The 18,971-nt window shown below is 38.6% G+C and overlaps 1 protein-coding gene across 4 annotated transcripts in view; it reads left to right on the top strand.

Annotated features, from left to right (window-relative positions):
* Positions 1-18,971, top strand: part of DYM (dymeclin) — a 220,029-nt gene that overhangs the window by 38,831 nt on the left and 162,227 nt on the right. For all 4 annotated transcript variants that reach the window (XM_040579681.1, XM_040579683.1, XM_040579680.1 and 1 more), the window contains 2 exons: positions 5,781-5,906; positions 7,535-7,677. In XM_040579681.1, coding sequence (XP_040435615.1) covers positions 5,781-5,906; positions 7,535-7,677 — 269 coding nt within the window. The remainder of the gene's footprint in view (positions 1-5,780; positions 5,907-7,534; positions 7,678-18,971) is intronic.

The raw sequence follows: 18,971 nt of genomic DNA, 5'->3' as shown, positions 1-18,971 counted from the left end.
AATGTTTGGAGTTAGCTGTAATGAGTACGGTGCATTATCGGCTGCCACAGCGCGTATGTGCCATCAGCGGGTGTAAAATTGGGAGTGATTCCAAGAGGAAAGATTATGTTCACTTTGAGTTGTTGTACTTGTATCCTGAGACTGATAACCAGATATTCTACTTGCTTTTCAGTTTTCAAAACTGATCCTATTCTCTGTGGTGACTCCTCTTTCACCTTTCTGGTGGGCCCTCAGGAAGCAGGGAAATGAAACCTGGTTCCTGTATGATTTGAGAGTTTTTGTATGAATCAGCCCTTTTGGCAACTCTCCTAAATTAGAAAATAAGTTACCTTTTAACCTTTTGATACACGGAGTAGACAGCTCTGGCTGGGTGAAAGTTCAGGAAAATATTTAAAGAGGGAGGGGGCTTGGTCTAGTGGTGTGAGTTGGAATTCAAGGGTTTTGTTTCTGACTGTTCAGGCTATTTGCTCTGTAGGTGTGAAATCATTTATGAGCTCTCAGCCTCTGTGTGCTAAGATGTAGAAATAGCTGTGTTTTCATTGAGTAATTAAAGTGTTTACAACAGCATGTGCCTTCAGAGTGGTAATTGGAGTTTCTAGGTGAGTTTTTTCATAATATATTACCTCTGTACCTCATCTTGGTTCCTCTTTCACAGACCTCTCGCAAAGGCAGAGGTGATGTGAGCACAGAAAGCAGTTGTGAGCGGTGCTTGGCATTGGAGAGAAGCCAGCAGCAGCAGGATGGTGACACATAGGCAGATTGTTGAAGTTCTTGGTAGATGATGCTGATAGAAGTCCGTACACATGGTTTTGATTGGAAAAAGCGAATGCCGGGATACTGGAGAGCTGAGGTTTTAACAGAAGTGTAGTTCTTGTTCTGTGGGGGGCATTTAGAAACAGTAGTTAAGCTGATACTTCTCCCCTTACCAACTTACATACATGAAATGCTGCTAGCATCAGGCTCCTGCAGTCTGCTCCTGTTGCTTTTATTTGAGTCTGCAGGAGCAGACAAGTGTATTCTGGGTTTTGTATTTTCCTACAGGCTATGATTGACAGGTGACCTTGCTGTTGTGATCTCCATGTTTTTCTCTGCTTCAGACTCCAGCATTTTTGTTACAGCTCAGAAGAAATCTGCTTTGAAACCTGGTGGTGTGTTATGGTGTGGCATGTGTTTGCTACATGGTACCATTTAGTGCCTGCACTTGGCTGAGGGTGCAAGCGGGTAATGGCAAGTGTTCAAGCTATTGCAGTGCGGAGAGTTACTGCTCAGGCAGGTTGACTTAACTGGCTTCTTGTGCGTGCTCTTCTTGTGTTTCTACCACAAAGAAGATCTTTCATCTTTGTTAAAGGTTACTGTTTTGACCATAGACCGTTTTTTTCAGACATTTGGAACTTTTCAAGTGCAGTTTCAGCTTTGTGATGTATTTGAAATAACTGTCTGTAAAAGGCAAGGTGAAATCTTGGTCCAGTTCAGGGAGACTGATCTGTATGAGGGTGTGATGTATAGATAGATGGTCTAGCACTGTTCTCCAGCCCCAAACACATGAAGGTTGATAGTGCTGATGGAATTTACAAGTCTGTCACCACAATTAATAGATAAAAAAAGAATCAATAAAAATGTACGTTCTTGATTGAAAGCCAGAGGAGAAGTGGTATCCTTCCCGGTTGGGTAGAGTAACTAATTCTTCCAGGATGCAATTTCTTCTAAAGCAGTACTTCTTTAAATCTAAATGCAGCAGTGTTGCTTTAAAGGAGTACTCCCAGGGCCATAGATCTCTCATAAAGGAGCCAGGATCTCTGCTATGTACCTGCCAACTGGGATTAAGATGGAGAGTGTCTCTGACTTCCTAGCATTTTTGTTATTTGGTTTTAATGAGTTGTCTGAAGATACCTATAATACAAATTGTACATGATTGTTTAATTTAAAAGCATTTGTTGAAATGATTTGGTATCATTGCTTTTGACAGGAATTCGTTGATGTATCAACCATTTCTCATTGAAGTGTAGATAATAAAAGGTGTGTTAAATATGTGCACGTGTTTATGTTATGCTAGCATCTAGGAATTTTGTGTTTTGGAGCTCAAGTCAGCATTCTCTGAAGAATTCATCTTTTATGATTATCACAGATATGTATGATATGTCTTTACTGTAGAGGCTAAATGTGTATATATAAAGCTTGTTGCCAGGAATCAGTTTTAACTTGGGTGTCACAGGCAGGAACTTTGACCTATTCCATCTGGTTAGAGAAACAGATTCTTGCTTTGTGTCATCATGCAAGAGCTGTGATACCAAGGAGGACACCTACTTATAATAGTGAAAGAACCCAAATGCAGGAGAGGAACAATTGCCATGATTTCTAGAGTTCAGTCTGTGTCAGAGTGTTCCCTCATGAAAGAAGTACATCTTAAGAGGGACAAGAGAGTAGTATCGGTTGGTTTGTCTACTGATACGGGAATATATCCTCCAGAGGGAAGGAGGGAGAGAAAAAGAGGAAAAAAATAAAGCGAGGATAACTATTGAAATTTTCAAAAGAGAAAATCCAGAAGGGGTGGGTTAAAAACCCCCAAAACCCAATGTATGCTTTGGTATGTTGCTCCATGAAGTCCGTTTACTTGTTCTGTGGCTTTTCTGTTTGTTTTATAAGACACTTGGGAAGGAAAACAAAACAAAACCCACAGAAATCCAAAACAACATGCAGTTGTTCTGGTTTTCTGAAATAGCTAAATAATTTTGACATTTAATTGATACCTGTGTTCATTATTTCTAGTTTCCTCCTCATCTGCAAGCAAACAGTTTTCAGAGGAAGTTGGAGATCGGCATAAATTCTGTGTAAAGTCATTCTATATGACCAATAGCTTTGAATAAATAGAAAATAAAAGTTCAAAACCAAAACCCCCTATTCTGTAGTCTCTCAATATAAATAAACAGTATTTTCTTTGAAGTTAAAAGAGGTTCCTAGTAGTGCTTGTGACCCTTTAGAAATGCTTGAGTTTCTGAAGACCGTAGGTTTCACCCTTGGTGGAGAAAATAATTTTGCTCTGAAGCTTTATCCTTGTACTGATAAATTAAGGGTGACTGTAGCTGGGGGGTACCCCAGATATCAGGGCTCTGGTTGTGTTTATGCCAGGGCAGATTTAATTTGAACAGATTCTACAGGTTGAGTGGAATGTTTCTGCAGTTAAATGTGCCTAACTGGGTTTTGGATAGAAAGAAAATGAGGATAACTCACTAAGTAGAACTGCATGAATTCAGCATTCTTTCTATTTTTTTCTTTTAGAGTTATATAAGGGTATTGAAATCAGATTTCCACCCCTCCAACCCCACAGAAGAAAATGACTTAGTACATTACAGTAACCTCTTTGTTTATTTCTTTACACTGAGTCTTAGGGAAAAAAAAAAGTTTTGTAATGTCTCCTCAAATTTGCTGTTCCACTTGTATTGTTTGTCAGAAAAGTAAATGAATGATTGAAGTGCAGAAAAAGTGTATTAACTTTAAAATTTGTTGCATCTCAGCAAAGTGATGCAGTGTGTGTTGTAGTGTCATGAATTATCCTTCTTATTCATTGACTCAAGCTTAGAGACATTATTCTTGTATTCACAGCCTTGGTACTGGTAAGATTTAATTATTTTTTTTCCTGTAGCTAAAAAGTATTTTTTCCAAGCTATTGTTTTTATTTTGATAGGAAAAAAAAGTTTTACATTTTTTGCAGATGTCTAGACCTCTAATAATTGCTATGTATAGATCTTCCTTGCTTTGCTTAAGATGAACATGGGTTAGTAGATTGCAAATCATCTCTGTTCTGGAGAGGCAGTGGGAGCCGTTCCTAGCTCAGCCTTGCTTCTGTCTGAGATGGATTTGCAGTGGAACCGGATCACAAGTGTAACCTCTGGCCTGATCTAATTGTCAGCATTTACACTGGCTAACTTCCTCAGTAGTGGGCAAAAAGTCAGGTAACTCACTGATACTAGAAGTAATTAAAACTTCATGATTTTGAGGAAGAATGTTACTCAAGCAGTACGTCTCTTCCTGACCTGTAACTGAAAATGTTACGGTTTCAAATACTTGGATCATGTGAGAGAAAATGAAAACAGAGTTTGCATAACCTCTGCTTTGGAAGACATTTCTGTATCAGAGGTAGTGTGATTCTGTGGACTGTGATCCAGGAAATTTTGATTCCAGTTTGCTATTGACTTTGAGCAAATAGCTAGCGCGCACTTTTCTCAGAAACTCTGGCCTAGATCTACTGCAGACAAGCTTAATTTAAGCTGTCCATAAACCATGATGCATGAAACTCTTCTTATGCTTTACAGTAATGCATGTTACTTACAGTATTTCTAGAAGCACGCTTGAGAAAATTAAAGCATTTGAGTGTGCTAAAAATCAGTGATTTCTGCTAAATGAAATCCTGTTCATTTTGGTAAGGACCACACCAGTTCTGATCCTGACACTATGAAGAGTTTTAGTCAAGTCAATCTTTTTTGTGGTTAATATATTTTATTTCAAGAGAGATTGGACTGTAGTATGAGTCGTCATTATTGTGAAAGAGCACTTAGTTTTATCTTTATACTTGTTTTAACTGTTAAGAGTAAAATTTTTGGAAGAAAATTTTGCATTTCTGCTTAAACACATGTTGATGCTGATATTTTTTAAATTATGTATTTCAAATAGAGATACCATAAAACCTTTGAATTTGAGAAGTATAAATATATTTTGAATTTCCAGTAGGTCCCAGGTCAAAAACCTGTGGTAATTGATGCTGGACACCTGTTGTAACTTAATGTTGTTGGGTTGTGGAAATCATATAGTAACAGTGGAAAAAAACCATTAAAAATTCTAAATAATAATCTTTCTAATAGATTACAGGATGGTACTGTTGCACCAAAGGAGGTAAAAATGGTTTTGATTGAAAGCAAGAGTTATACTGGTTCGTTTCCAGGCTACTTCATTGTGTTTTACAAAGTTTCTTGTAGTCTGCAGTTTATTGCTGACTAAGGAGACAAATGCTGTTTTTTCTCCCCTTTTTAAAAATAAGTTATATAACAAAGTAATGATAGGCAGAGGTGGGAACAAAAAGCACAAGATGGCCCAAAGAGCACATTTTTCTCTCATCCATTGTGCTTGGCAGCCTTTCCTAATTAACCTTAACTTCATGAACATTGCTACACTATCTGGTGTCAGTATTTAATCATTGCAGCGCATTCTGTGGGATTGGCTGTAATATCTTGAAACTTTATACTTCACTGTTACCTCAAAAACACTACTTAAAACTGAAAAATTCTGTGTAGTATCCTGATGTCCTGAGCATTTCTGAACACTTAAACTATCATTTGTGTATTATATTCCTTTTTTAGGGGTCCCCTTGTCCTGGCAGATGGAGCTGCGTTTGGCTTCGCTGGACATTTTCCTGACTTAGCTTGATGGTTTTGTGACAACTTTATTTAACAGGATGAAGGATAAACTTTTGAGATAGATTTATTATTTTTAAAATGAAGTGTAGTCTGAAAATTGCAGCTGGCATGTTCTGAGCAATACCTCAACGTTTTTAGATTGTTTTCTCTCTTGACATATTGAAAAAAAAAATGCTTATGTCTAAGAAAACAATCCATTGTTGGTATGAAGTGATTCTGGGTTTTTTGAATTTGTTGTTTACATGTTCCCAATTGAAACTCACTGTGCTAAACCACGTATAACCTCAGGTGAAGCTACCAAGTGTTCTTGGAAGTCAGCTGGTAAACAAATCCAGTAGATTAATCTTTATAAATTTTTCTTTTTTTCTGCAGAGATATTACATACAGCATTTCTTTGGAAGCTGTGACAACTCTCATTGTCTTCCTCTCCTGCCAATTATTCCACAAAGAAATTCTACGAGAGAGCATCATTCACAAATACCTGATGCATGGTCGATGGTATGTTGTGTTCTGGAGTGGTACCTAATGGTGAAGCAAATGCTTCTGATTGCTTGTTTAGACTCTTTGTATTTGAAACCAAAAGGTAGAGAAATAAATTTTGATAGAAAACTTGTGCTGCTCAAAAGAAAAAAGAAAATAAAAGCAAACATTAGTAAAGGCTGTTGGAGCGTTTCAGTTTTAAATCTCACAGCCCAGACTTCATTAAAACTATATTGGAAGCCATTTTCATTTGTTGAGGGTAATTTCATTAACTTAAAACGGCTTTTACTTTTCAGGATGGGTTTTGAGTTTTTTTTTCTATTTAGCTATGGTCTTATTCTGTACCACTGCAGTCTAGAGAACCTGCATACCTCAGAAATGCTAAGGAGCCTTCCTGGGATATAAATAGCAGCTCCTTGAAGGACTGTAGATATGTGCTGCGCTGAGTTTTAAGCTGCAGTAGTGGAAATACTTAGATGGTAAACTGGGTTGTGTGAGTAATACCACTTGTACTGGCAAGTCAGGTGTTTTGTTTAAATGCTTTGTCATAGTTGCTTATATGCATTTTAGTCAGGCTATATGTTCATCCTCTTTCAATTTTAAATTCCATGTGGGTAGATTTTTGGTAAATATATCTATTGTCTGGTTTTCTGAAATCTCTACTGGATATGAGAGAGGTCCTGCGTTCGTTATGACATGCAGGGGAATGAGGGGAGGCTCAGCTTGGCTGTGGGCAGAAGGAAGACAGGGCAGGCCAGCTTGGAACCGCAGCAAGGTAGAGGCAGAGCCTCAGTATGTGTGGGGTTTGGTGGTACTTAAACCTCTGGACCAAAGGTATTAAGGGTTTGGGGCAAAATGGGGGAGCGTTTGGGAGAAGAGGTAGTATGTGGTCTGAGTCTGAGTTGGGAGTAGCTGGTACCTGGCCTTTGGAGACAGGGGTGGGAATTTGGTGGCTGGAAATCTGGGGCAGTGGGAGGAGCTGGAGGGGTAATGGTGGCAGGGCACTGGAGTTCACCATAACATAGCCCCTCTCTGTTCACCTCTAAAATATACAGGAATGGGAACCAACTGTTTGCTTCTGTGGAAATGATCCTCTGTTTTGGAAATACTGTAACCTTTTATTTAAATCCAACAAATTCTGTGTGCATTTGTGAAAATCACTGATGTGAGGTCACATGTTTCATGGGTCTTTGCAAATTGGCCCCAGCCGTGCACACACAAAATCCTGGGAGGGGTGGGGAAATACTATTGTTACCTGTTCTATGTAACCAAAGCATGGAGCAAAACCTAAACAAATAGAATTTTTCTCTCCCTTGCATAAATATTTTCCCAGTTCTGTCTTGAGGTAAAAGAATACAATGATCCCACAAATTAAATGACTGATTCAGAACTAGTATTGAAAAATGAACAAAACATAGTTTCCGTGACCCTGCTGTTGAAGGTGTTCCTGCAGAGCCCTGCTGAAGTCCATGCAGCTTTGCGTGGGCAAGACTTTGACGTTCTTTCCCTTTCCAGTCTGCTCAGCAATGGGAGAGTTCCTGTCTGTCTTTAATCTCAAACACCAGCCCTTGCACCCTGCCTGGGCTTTGCTGTGCCGATTTTTGCAAGTTCTGAGTCAACTAAAGTTGTTTTCTTTCTCTTTTCAGTCTCCCATATACCAGCAGACTTGTGAAAACTTTACTATATAATTTCATTAGACAAGAAAGAAGCCCTCCTCCAGGGACCCGTGTCTTTCAGCAGCAGACAGACGGAGGAGGACTGCTTTATGGAATCGCGTCTGGGGTGGCAAGTGAGTCTTATTCTCTAAAAACTATACTTCAGACCTTATGAAGTAAGGTTTGCCTGCTGTGTGACCGCTTAGAAACACACCTGTAGCCCACTTCTTTTTCAGCAAGTGATACCAGTGTGCATGCTCAGTATAGAAAAGCTGTCCACTTAAGGCTTGCTTGGATTGTAATCATATAGGGTCCATCTTGAGATGTGTTAGAATCTGAAGCAGTTCTATCTGCAGGGATACCTGAAGGACAGCACATGGTAAAAGTAGCACTTAGTCCATACCTTTCTTCTATTGAGACATAAAAACCCCCCAGACAAATGAGTAGTGCCCCATTTGATAAATCACATGCTTAGAGTTACTTAAAATGTTGTAAGAAGTACTTTTATGTGCGTATTTTCTTCTCTGTAATTTCTTGATGAATACGGTGACTTGCCCTGTGGCTCTGCTTGAGCAGAAGGTTGGAGCAGGTGGTCTCACGGGGTCCCTTCCAAGTCTCGAGGATCCTGTGATGTAAGGGAGTGACCTAGGTAGTACTTTTTCGTACCGTACTGTAGCATATGCCTTTCCTGGTAGGCAGACCACTGGCTTTTTCCAGAATGGTATGACTAGATTCTGACCTGTTTGCTATAGAGAGGTGTTGTGTGAAGAATATAAAAGACTTGATGCTGTTTTTTGTTAAGGAAAAGAGTTCTTGTGTTTGTTGTGCTATACGCTGTGTTTTGGTTGGTACTTGCTCTCTACCCCCGCACCAGGTGTGTTTTATTGGTGTGTGTATTACATATTAAAATTCATCCTAAACGTGTGGGTTTGTTGGGGTTTTTTTTTTTCTGTAGAATAAAATATAATATATTGCTGATAGTAAAGGTATATGTTATTTTCTTTTTCCCTGATAAACTGAAATGATACTTTGCAAGTCGGTTGCTGTTAAAACTGATAATATTTATTTTGCTCTTTTGTGAAATCCTTTCACTGGCAGCATCCCTAGGGGATATTAAAGTTCAGGCCACAAATGGTCTGCCAGAAAATATTTCACAGTCTGTGACAGTGTGTGTGGATCTCCTCATGGAGGCAGTAAAAGAGCGTGTCTCTGTAACTTGGTGCAGCATAGCCTGAATACATCGTTGCTTCTGTGTACCGTGAGGTTATAGGCAGCTGAGCGTGCTGCTGGGACACGCATCTCCTTTCTGGTTTCTAGTTTACACGCTTATGGGTAGACCACTGTGATGTTTGGGTTGTGCCCGTAAGATAAATGTGTCAGAAAACCATTGCTTGGTTGCAGTTTATTTAAACAGAGAAGAAATTAAAATTGTTCCCCACAACATTTTTATTCAAGAGTCCCAACAGGTACATTCTTTTCCTTCTTTTTCAATTGCTAGAGAAAATTGATCTTACAATGTTTTTTCCAAAGCAGTTTTCAGTATGTTGTTTGTGCTTTTGCTTGTGACTGGAGAGCAGTTCTCCTTGCCTATTTTGATACCTCTACTTACCTGATGGTTTTATTCTTCTTGGTTTTAATTGCTTAGTCACGCTTGAGTGTCTTTCTGTTTTAGTGCTGCCACAGGCAAAATAGCTTTTTTTTTTTTGTCTTGTCCTTACTTGACTGATCTGTAAAGTCCATCCATATTGCCACCACTCCTGCCTTCCTCTGTAGATCTCTGATACCATATCCCCCCACGACTTTTTACTCCTTGTATTTAGAGTTTGCACTACTTAATGCAGACTTTTAAGGTTTCAGCCTACGTCTGTTCTTGTCTCTTCCTACACTTCCACCCCCTTCACTCCTCTTGAACCGTTCTCTTAACAACTCCCTTGGCATACTCCTACGCTTATTTTCTTGCTTCTTTCATGAGTACCTGAAGTGCCATCTCTTCTCCAGTGAATTAAGTGTATTCGTTTAAAGCTTTAAGTAAAAGAGCCTTTATAAAGAGCTTTCTAATGACCTGCCTGGGAAAGGGAAAAAAGTACCACATCCTGTTAGAGAAGTAAAATATTTTTTCTGTTTGTGCCTAAACAGTTGGCTAATGTTTTCTGTGTCTAATTATTTGCCTGTATATGATGTTGGCCTATAGATGAAACTTGGACACGATAGGTTTGGTAGAGTAAATGATATATTTACACAGGTTGCCCCATCCCCAGCAGTGCCCAAGGCCAGGTTGGATGGGGCTTGAAGCCATCTGGGCTGGTGGGAGGTGTCCCTGTCTGTGTCAGGGGGGTGGAACTAGATGATCTTTCGGGACCCTTCCAAACTAGACCATTCTATGATGGCCCATCTGTAATTACTTTCGAATTAATCCTTTGCAATCCTTTGTTTTATATAGCATCAGGTACATGGGTAGAGTACAACACAGATTTGAAAACAACACCACAAAGTGGTAGTTGTTATGGTACAGAAGCAAAATTTGAGCAATGAATAGATGTGGAAAACTTAGACATGGTTTCTGTATTGTGTTATTTTTGTGTATTTTGAAATCTTTACAGGATGAGAATTGAAAGAAGAAAGGAAAAATTGAAAATTCACTTTTATATTACTCAGTGTCTTTAAATACCATGTAGTGCTTAAAATAAGTTTACTGAAGTAGTCTAAATATAATCTTTTTAGGATGGAAGGATGTATGAATCTGGCTTTAAAAATCATTGATTTTTCATATGAAATTTTGAGCCCTAAAATAATTATTATGCTTGTTAATTTGAAATTATTTAACTTGATACCACAGTCATCTATGTTACCATGGATTACATTGTTCATATTTCATAGTCACTTGCACAGCAGCAGTAGATCAACAAACTCTTACAAGCACATTATTTTAATTCCACCCCCCCTTTCCTTCCTCGTGATTCAGCGGGAGTGATAATTATACACGATATGAGCAGAAGTTTGCCCTTTCTCACAGTTAACCTTCTCCTGCTTCTCATCCTTTGTAGCCTATTTTTTTTTCCCTCTCATGAGCCTGCTGAACCCTGAAGCCATACAGCCAACATCCTCACACCGATTACTTCTCCTTGGTTTAGCCTGTGATTGCGTGCAAGTTATCTGTGTGCAAGTACCTTTATCTATCCTATATATGAAATACCCTGATTAGAATTGTGTTGACAAATATGTTGTCCGGCAGTAGTTAAATAAACAGTTGTGGGTTTGGAATGAGGGGGGAAGTAATGATGTTTTGCAACTTCATAAAGGACATTCTTCTATGCTGAGTCTACTTTTCTTTGCTTTTGTAGTCTTTCTGTAGGTGTGCAAAATAATTGTAAAGTACTGCTGTGGTGTTGATGTGATGTGAAGGCATAAATGACACAAAATGCATGGCACTAGAGAGTAGACCTCATATATTAGAAATTCATTTTTCTTGGGTCACAAGGTCCGTTGAATCAACTTAGCTTCAAAAAATATTTTTTTGTTTTTTAAATCCTCTCCTCTCATTTGGGAGTACTATTGGCGTTTGCCAGTTCATGGTCCACAGTTAACCAAGTTGAGGGAACTTCTTGTGGGCAAGCAAAATTTTTTAATTAGTCATTTTATTTCATGCAAAATAAAATCCATGTTACAGTGAGGAACTGCCAAGCAGATGATATGCTACAGGAAAATGATAGTGCTACTCAAGACTATTGAAAAACAAGTCAGTTTAAATGGTTTCAGTTGAAAGAGTTGATCCAGATAATACTTTTGCTATTAAAAGCACTTTAATGCATCTTGCAGTATATAAGAATTACTGCAAGAGTAAGATATAATTGACTTAGTTTATGCTGTTTAGATGACTATAGATGTAATGGGTACAGTGTTGTACCTGTAAGAATCTAATGAAAAGGCAGGAGTTGGATTCATCTTCATTGATCACCTAAACAATCATCATAACTAATCTGGCCCACAAATGTACTGTTGTGGCATTAATATAAATTGCAGAATTCAGTGTATAGTGGTCAATGATGACTTGTTTTCTCATGTCTGCACTCTTTGGTTGGAACTAGACAAACATTCCTGACCATTATTGACTTTCTGTCATGTAAGTATGTACTTCACTCTGCATTTTGTCATTCAGCATTAGTGTACTTGAAGGCATCTGATGACCTGTGGTGTACATTGGTGACTTATACTATAGCTTATTCTTTTTTTTTTTTTCCCCCGGTGCTATGTTCAGGTTAATAGGAGCACTTGCATGATTATCTTTAACTTTACAAGAAAACTATTTATTCATATTTAGCATTTCATGTTAATACATTTTTGTCTTCAATTTTGTGTAGTTTTATCTGTAATATCTAGATTAAAACATGTCAAAGTGGAGAGACACAAAAAGCTATTAACAATGTGTCTGTTATTTCTTATGATTCCATCAAGCTTTTTTTCTACTAACAAATATTTCAGGCTGGTTGTTTCTACCTTCCAGAGCCTTTTCATGATGTGTCACAGATCTGGTGTATGATCTGCTACATGACTACAGTCTCGTCTGTCTCCCTGGTGCTTAGTCAGTGTTTAATTGCCTGTTCATACTCACCATAATGAAAATGTAGGTCTGAGACTTCTTTCCCAGTTCTGTCTGTTCATATTCCTTCTTGCTTACAGTCTGTAGCAGTGTCATCCTCTTGTTGCTGTAATCATGGCATGTTGACCTGCCTGAATGTGAGGATTTAGATAGTGTCTAGATCTTCAGCCTTTCTCTTAATTTCTCTAAAGATGTGTCTGAACTGGAGCAAAATGTGTGGCTGCAATTCAAGCACATGTTCTTTGGGACTAGGTAGTTGAGGATTAGTAGTGATGTAGCTGTGGCAGGCTCAGTCTGCAAAAGCTGCCCAGCAAACTGGGTTCTAGAGCAGCTTCATCCTGACTGAAGTCTGTGCTTTGGTGCTATGAGGACCATAGGAGCTGATTTGAAGTTTGGTTGCACTAATGTCAGAGCAGTTCCTGAATGTCACCTTCGAGAGTCTTCATTGCCATTTGTCATAAGATAAAATTAATCTTCTGTCTTAATCACAGTAGCACAGGAAAACATTGCCTCTGGCATAAATCTCTGCAGGCCAGCGATGTATTCACTATCAAGCTCTTACACACTTCCTTTGATATATACTGTGGGTTGGTTGTTGGGGTTTTTTTGTTTGCTTTGTTTTTCTTGAAATTAATTTATCTCTGTGGTATTGAATGACGTGAGATTCTAGAACAGTTAAACAGCAGTAGCACTTCTGGTAATGTACCTTGGCCCCAGGTCCGCCAAAAGCCGTGGGGCTTTCAATCACAAGGATCTGAAACTAGAAGAGCTGTAGTATTATAATTATTTAATAAGTTCTTGATCAGTCTTATGTTTCACCAACATATTTGTGATAGTAAACCACTAGTGATGTAGAAATAGCTGTACAGATAGCATAGACTTGCACTGGGACCCCTGTTTTTTTCCTAGGTGCTAATGGCAATGAGAGCAAAGCATCCTTTTTGAGAAGATGAGTTTATACTGTAAGGTCCTGGTTTCCTGATAGTTCTCGGAAGTGTTCCACTGACTCTGGTGAGAGTTAGACCAGGGAGCAAAGGGTGTTTAGGGTATTTTTTCTTTCATTCATAGAGGTTTGATGCTCCTGGGTACCCATGGCTACCACCAATCCAGACTTACAGCAGTGACAAAATATATCATCTTACACATTCTGGTTTTAAGTCTTCTGTAAAGCTTCTTTTTCTGTCATATCTGCCTGACATTGTCTAGGCTTGTGGTGTACTGGGAGCTCTGCTACCATGATGACTAATAATGCCTCTTCTCCAGCCTCTCTCTGTGCTGATCCATCTTGTCTCTTGCCCTGTCTGTAGATTGGAAGTTGTTCGGGGTAGGGACCATCCATGCATATGTACAACACATAGCATAGGGAGGCTGTCATTCATGACTAGAGCTGCTGATTTCTGTGGTCATACAAATCATAATTATAACCATATGTTCCAGCTTGTTTACTGAGAGTCCTGCAGCAAGTTTCACGAGGTGTGTTGGTGATTTATCTCCCTGACATTTACCCTGATATTCCAAAACCTGAGCAGCTTCAAATAACCCATTATAAAAGAAAAAAAGAGAACGGATTGGCTCAAAAATGATTTTTCTTCTGTAATTCTTCAGGGGAAATTGCTTGTTTAAAGGAAACCAAGAATCAAGCTGATGTATTGTAACAACAAAGTTTTAAAACTTGATATTTTGCAAGGACTAGGGCTAGAAAAAAGGAATTTTATATGGGTGAAAAGGAAGGAGTTTCATGCTTTCCAAACTCTTCTTAGCTCTAGAGGTTTACAGAAATTGAAATGGAGATAAAGGAAACATCTATGATTATGGAATTTCAGTAATCAGTTATTTAAAAAACGAAAAACCCCAAACAAAACTGCTATACTTGGAGTTTTCTTGAAGTCCGATAAATTTCAGCTAGGGGATGGTAAGAAATCCGTACCTCTTCACCTTACATTTCAGCATCTACAAGACTGTTCATCTCCTACGTAGCATTTATTTTAGCAATAGATGTGAAAATCCTTTAAAACGATTGTAAGCACCATCATTTCCACTTCTTTTTTGAACACAGTGCAAATGACAGAATGCTTGACCACACCACCTAAGGAATAGACCAAAATCTGGAACTGAAGTCTTCACATTCAGCATCTTCTTCCAGTAGAGCACAGTGCTTCTCGAAGTATTAACAGATCTTAAACTTTTCGATGACCGTCCTTCTGGATGGTAGGTACAGAGTATGTATGTGCCTGAAAAGATGGGGTTTTTGGCGCCAATATGGAATTTTAAAGTAACACCGGTGACTTAAAACTCCATAAAGCATTTTTTCTTATTTTTGAAAATATCTACCACTCAGGATGTGGTGTCTGCTGCACATTTTCTGATGAAAATGGCTCAGTAGTTCAGGAAAAAGGGTGGTCTGATTGGTCTCAGATGTGCCGATACCTTATTACAAATGGGTTTATAGTTGATATCTGGTTACTGACACGTCCCTTGAGGGGGTTGGAAAGGGAATGGGCAGGAGAAACAGCACTGCCTTTCAGGCTGGAGTGAGGAACACTAATAAAGCACCACAAAGTTTTGTTGTTTTTTTTTTTTTTTCTTTCTTCTCTCTCCTTAGTGCACTGTCAGAATTTGGTTTTCAGGACTGCTAATGGATAAAATACATACAAAGCTGCATTTGTTATTAAATTACTCATTAACTCGTTTCCCTTCATTCTCCTGTGAGATGTCTGTACCATCTTTTGGGGTGGAAGTAGGGTTTTTTTTTAATATGTACAAGGTGAAAGAGAAGTTTATTCACATGATATCTATTATGTTGGCCATAGAACGAACTACTGGTGGGAGCAGCCCAAGCCAGTTGTGGAAGTATTGTGCCATGATCAAATTAGTTCAAGTTCTGAAACAGTTTTATTTGCCTTAACAATAATTTTGTCAGGGGAGAGGAGAAACTACTTCAAAGCTTAAAATAAATTACAATGGCTGTTGCCTTGGAAAGGGAGTGGAATTTTAAAATAAAAACCTAAAGAGTACATTTTCACAGTTACGGATCTAATCATACATGGCTGGGAGATGGAGGCAACGTCTGTCACTTAGGTGGACAAGAGGAGCAGTGAGTTTGCTTACCTATTAATTGCATTAAATCCTTAAATTAAACCCTTAAATGAACACAGCAGAACTTCCCAAGTATACGTCTTGCAGATACAGCAGAGCTTATGATTTTCCAAGTAGTACACATTTTGATTTACATAACAGATCAGATCTAGTTTATGAATTTGGGGTGAATATAGCTTTAGTCTGTGGTGTCAGTTTACTCAACTGCAAGGTTTAAATATGAAGAGTAGATTACATAAAGAGCTTGCAGATGAACTCTTATTTTGATACTGGTATTTATGAGACAAGAATGTTCCTTGCAGAAGATGGTAGCTGTCTGGCCAGTGTTTAGAACCTGTTCAGAAGGAGGTGGACAATTAACTACTTTGTTAGTTCAGTCATTAATGCAGGCAGACAGATGTTATTCTGGCTCTATTCATGGTGCAAAGGAATGCTGTGCTTTTAGAATATGAAGACTGTGGTAGGTTTTGCAGGGGCTCTAAGGGAAATGAAGCAAACTCTTAAGTTTATAACAAATGCAAAACTTTCACTAGTGCCAAAACTCAGAATCAGATGAGCACTCAAATCTGATTGATCTGTAATGAAAATATTGTGTGCATTAGGACATCTGTAGTTCAAAATCCATACAGAAACTCTCAGCCTTCACGCTGATAAATCTTTAATTTTTTTTTTCCTATGCAACATTGTTTTTAATTGAGTTTTGTAGTCCATTTTTCTAACTGTGGTGAGTATGCAAAGAGTACATTGAATTTGCATAATGTGAGACAAAAATATTTTGGAGGATAAGAGGACATGCATGAAAATCTTTGCCGTAAGGAATCCTGTAATTTTGAGGTAGTACAGCCTTGCTGGAGCCACGCTCTATCTGGATGTGGCTCTTAAAATGTTTTGTCTTGAGCCTTGTGGGTGTGTACTTCAGAACACCTATTTACAATATTGCCTCTATGGACTGAAGTGTTTGACTCTGATTTTGAGGGTTGATTTCACAAATAATTTTGTTTCAACAGGTATAGTTTCTAATGAACAGTCTTAGTTTGAAAGGGAAAATGTGTCTCTTTACATTTGAGCATAAAAAAGCTTGGAATTCTTTCCATCTTTCTTTTACTTCTATGGATTATAGTTGTACTTCCTTGTTTTTGTAGACCCATGGAGGAGCTAAGCTCTGCAAAGAATGATCTAAGATTTAATGAGGCCTTTGACTAAAATCTTTGTCTTAAACCAACAAAGACAAACCCATAATGCGATTATAACAGTTATTTTTTACCTAATGTTCTAGAAGAGCCAATGGTAATTAAGTATGTTCTGCCAAACTGTAGTTTCCAACACAAGTATGAGATTTTTACATAACCTGATAAATGGCTATTTTTCCTTTTGAACAAGCCATCAAAAACATTTTCCGTCTTTCTGTGAAAGACTTGCCAGCCAAATTAGAGCAAAGCCAAATAGATCGTGTGCTTAGCAGTGTATTAGTAGAAACTATTTTAACAGTTGCAGATTGAAATTATATTTCCTTGTCCTGAAGCCAGTTACTATTGTTGAGTAATTTGGAACTTTCCTCTTCTGATTGAAGTTTAAATTATTGGTATGTGGTAGTTGTAGTATAGAGCAGTGAACATTCATTTTCACAACAGTTGGGTTTGTTTGTCAATTTTTCTCTTTCAAGTGAGTGGCGTTTTCCAGAGTGACTCACTTTGGGGAAAGAAAAATACTATTAACAAGAAAAGAATGTGGCACCTAGGAATAGACATCCTGGTGAGAAGAATGGATTTCCATTATTGAAAAATAAATTTCAGTATTACATGGAAATTCAGTTATTATCCTTATTGGAAAGTGTGAATTTTTATTTGCTTCTCAGTGATTACATTTGTATTTGGATTTTGAATTTGCATCAAGCCTAGAGCTGTGCTGCTGCCAAGCTATGTCAGTCAGTGTCTGGTTGATGGCTGCAGCTGTCACAGGCTGGGGGACACGGCTCAGCCCGAAGTGACATGCTGCTTTTGTGCATGCTCGGCTGCTGACTGGGAAGGCGCAGCCACATTAGGACAGGCTTAATGACAGAGATTCACCCTGGTTACTCTGCCTGTCCTGTACTGTGGGTGAAGTGCTGGAGCAAGTGCGAAGGAGTGGCATTTTGTTGCTGTCTGCTGTGCTAAGGATGCTTTACTGTTGACAGTGTAGTATTGTGGCGTTCTAGAAGGCGAAGACCAAAAGAGAAGGTCTTTGAGTCTTGAAAGAACAGTTGTAAAGCTGGCATGGTGCTGTTGTAGTCACAACAATCTATAAAGGGGAGGTTTGTAGAGAGAGGCAGGATTTTTCGTTACTGCAGTTGAAAGAACACAGTGATGTATGCACAGTGCATATGTGTGCTACCCAAACCATCCTCAGGTGGCACAGCTTCCAAGAATTTAACCTCAGGAGGTGGCTTAAAGACTTCAGCGTTTGCACCCAAGGGAGGATTTCTGTGTAACCATTTTACTGGGAATGGTATTGGGATCCTGCAATACAAATTCTGTTACATAATACACAATGTAAATTGTGTTCCAGCATGATAGCTGGGATACAGCTTAATCAATTTAATCTTTCATCAACTTATATTTGAGTTTATTAATGCTAAGCATTATAAACTCATAGCTGTATCTCACCGTGGAACGTAAGGGAAGGACTAGGTAGATGAGAGGCTTGAGAGGAAGGCACAGAAGCAAATTCTTTATTGCACAGCTTTCCCCATAATATCTTCCGGTCCTTTCCATCTTCTCTTTCTGTAAGAAAAGATATCTGTAAGATAGAATGGGGATGGCATGGAGCTGGGGAGGCAGAGTAGGGAGGAGGATGACTGATACCTTTAACTCAGGTAAGATTTGGCTGGCTGACGTGAAAGCTCTTGCCTATGTGTAGATTACTGTTGTGGCCATAAAACATTCCTCATGTGAATGTATGTACAAAGCAGTTTGTGGTAAACAAGCTTTCTTTGTTGGAGTATCATTAGGGCCTTGCTCATGCAAAATGGAGAGCACATTGGTCTGACAAGCTCTTGCATGTTATTTGTGTTTAGCCTGTTAAACAAATGCTTTCATGTTTAACGTTTCTAGATCTGTCTGTGGATAGAATTTCTTCCTTTGTACCAAGCATTGCCCTGTTTCCCACTCATTTTGGAGCATTTTGTGAGGCTTGAAGGAGTCTCTTCTCAGGGGAACTGCTGCAATTCAATAGACAGATTTTCCTTGGCTGAAATCCAAACCTTGTCTTCCTGTTGTGGATATTAATAATGACAGAGTTGAGACCTTGTCACTCCTCTGCTGAATAGTGTAGGTAATAAATTTGAAACTAGGTTTCATAAGAGACCTGTGGTCAGGAACAGGACAAGGTTTTCTGACTAAATGAAAAATTTCAGAATGAGTCTAACTTTGGAGTAATTCCTTGTAATTGTTAAAAGACTAAATTTCTTAGCATTCCTGCTGATACTTTGGATTTTTACTCAGCGTTCTGAGAATCTGTAGCTGGTAAATACACAGACCTGTAGTTTCAGTCTGACCAAACTGAAAATTTTTGCTTTCTCAGTGATCTTAATTCACACAAAACCCTCACATTGTGAGATGATTTTATGCTGCAGCTAATATTCAGAATCAGTTTAGGTCTGTTTATTTCTGCCACACACATACATGAGTCTTCTGTATTAAACAGTTGTTGTAGGACTTAAAAGTTTTAACGTATGTTGGGGCAATGTGCATGTTCAGG

The sequence above is a fragment of the Falco naumanni genome, chromosome Z (genome assembly GCF_017639655.2).
Source record: "Falco naumanni isolate bFalNau1 chromosome Z, bFalNau1.pat, whole genome shotgun sequence".
Classification (NCBI taxonomy): domain Eukaryota; kingdom Metazoa; phylum Chordata; class Aves; order Falconiformes; family Falconidae; genus Falco; species Falco naumanni.
Note: the sequence above shows the minus strand (reverse complement) of the source record. Positions and strands in the feature narration are given on the sequence as shown.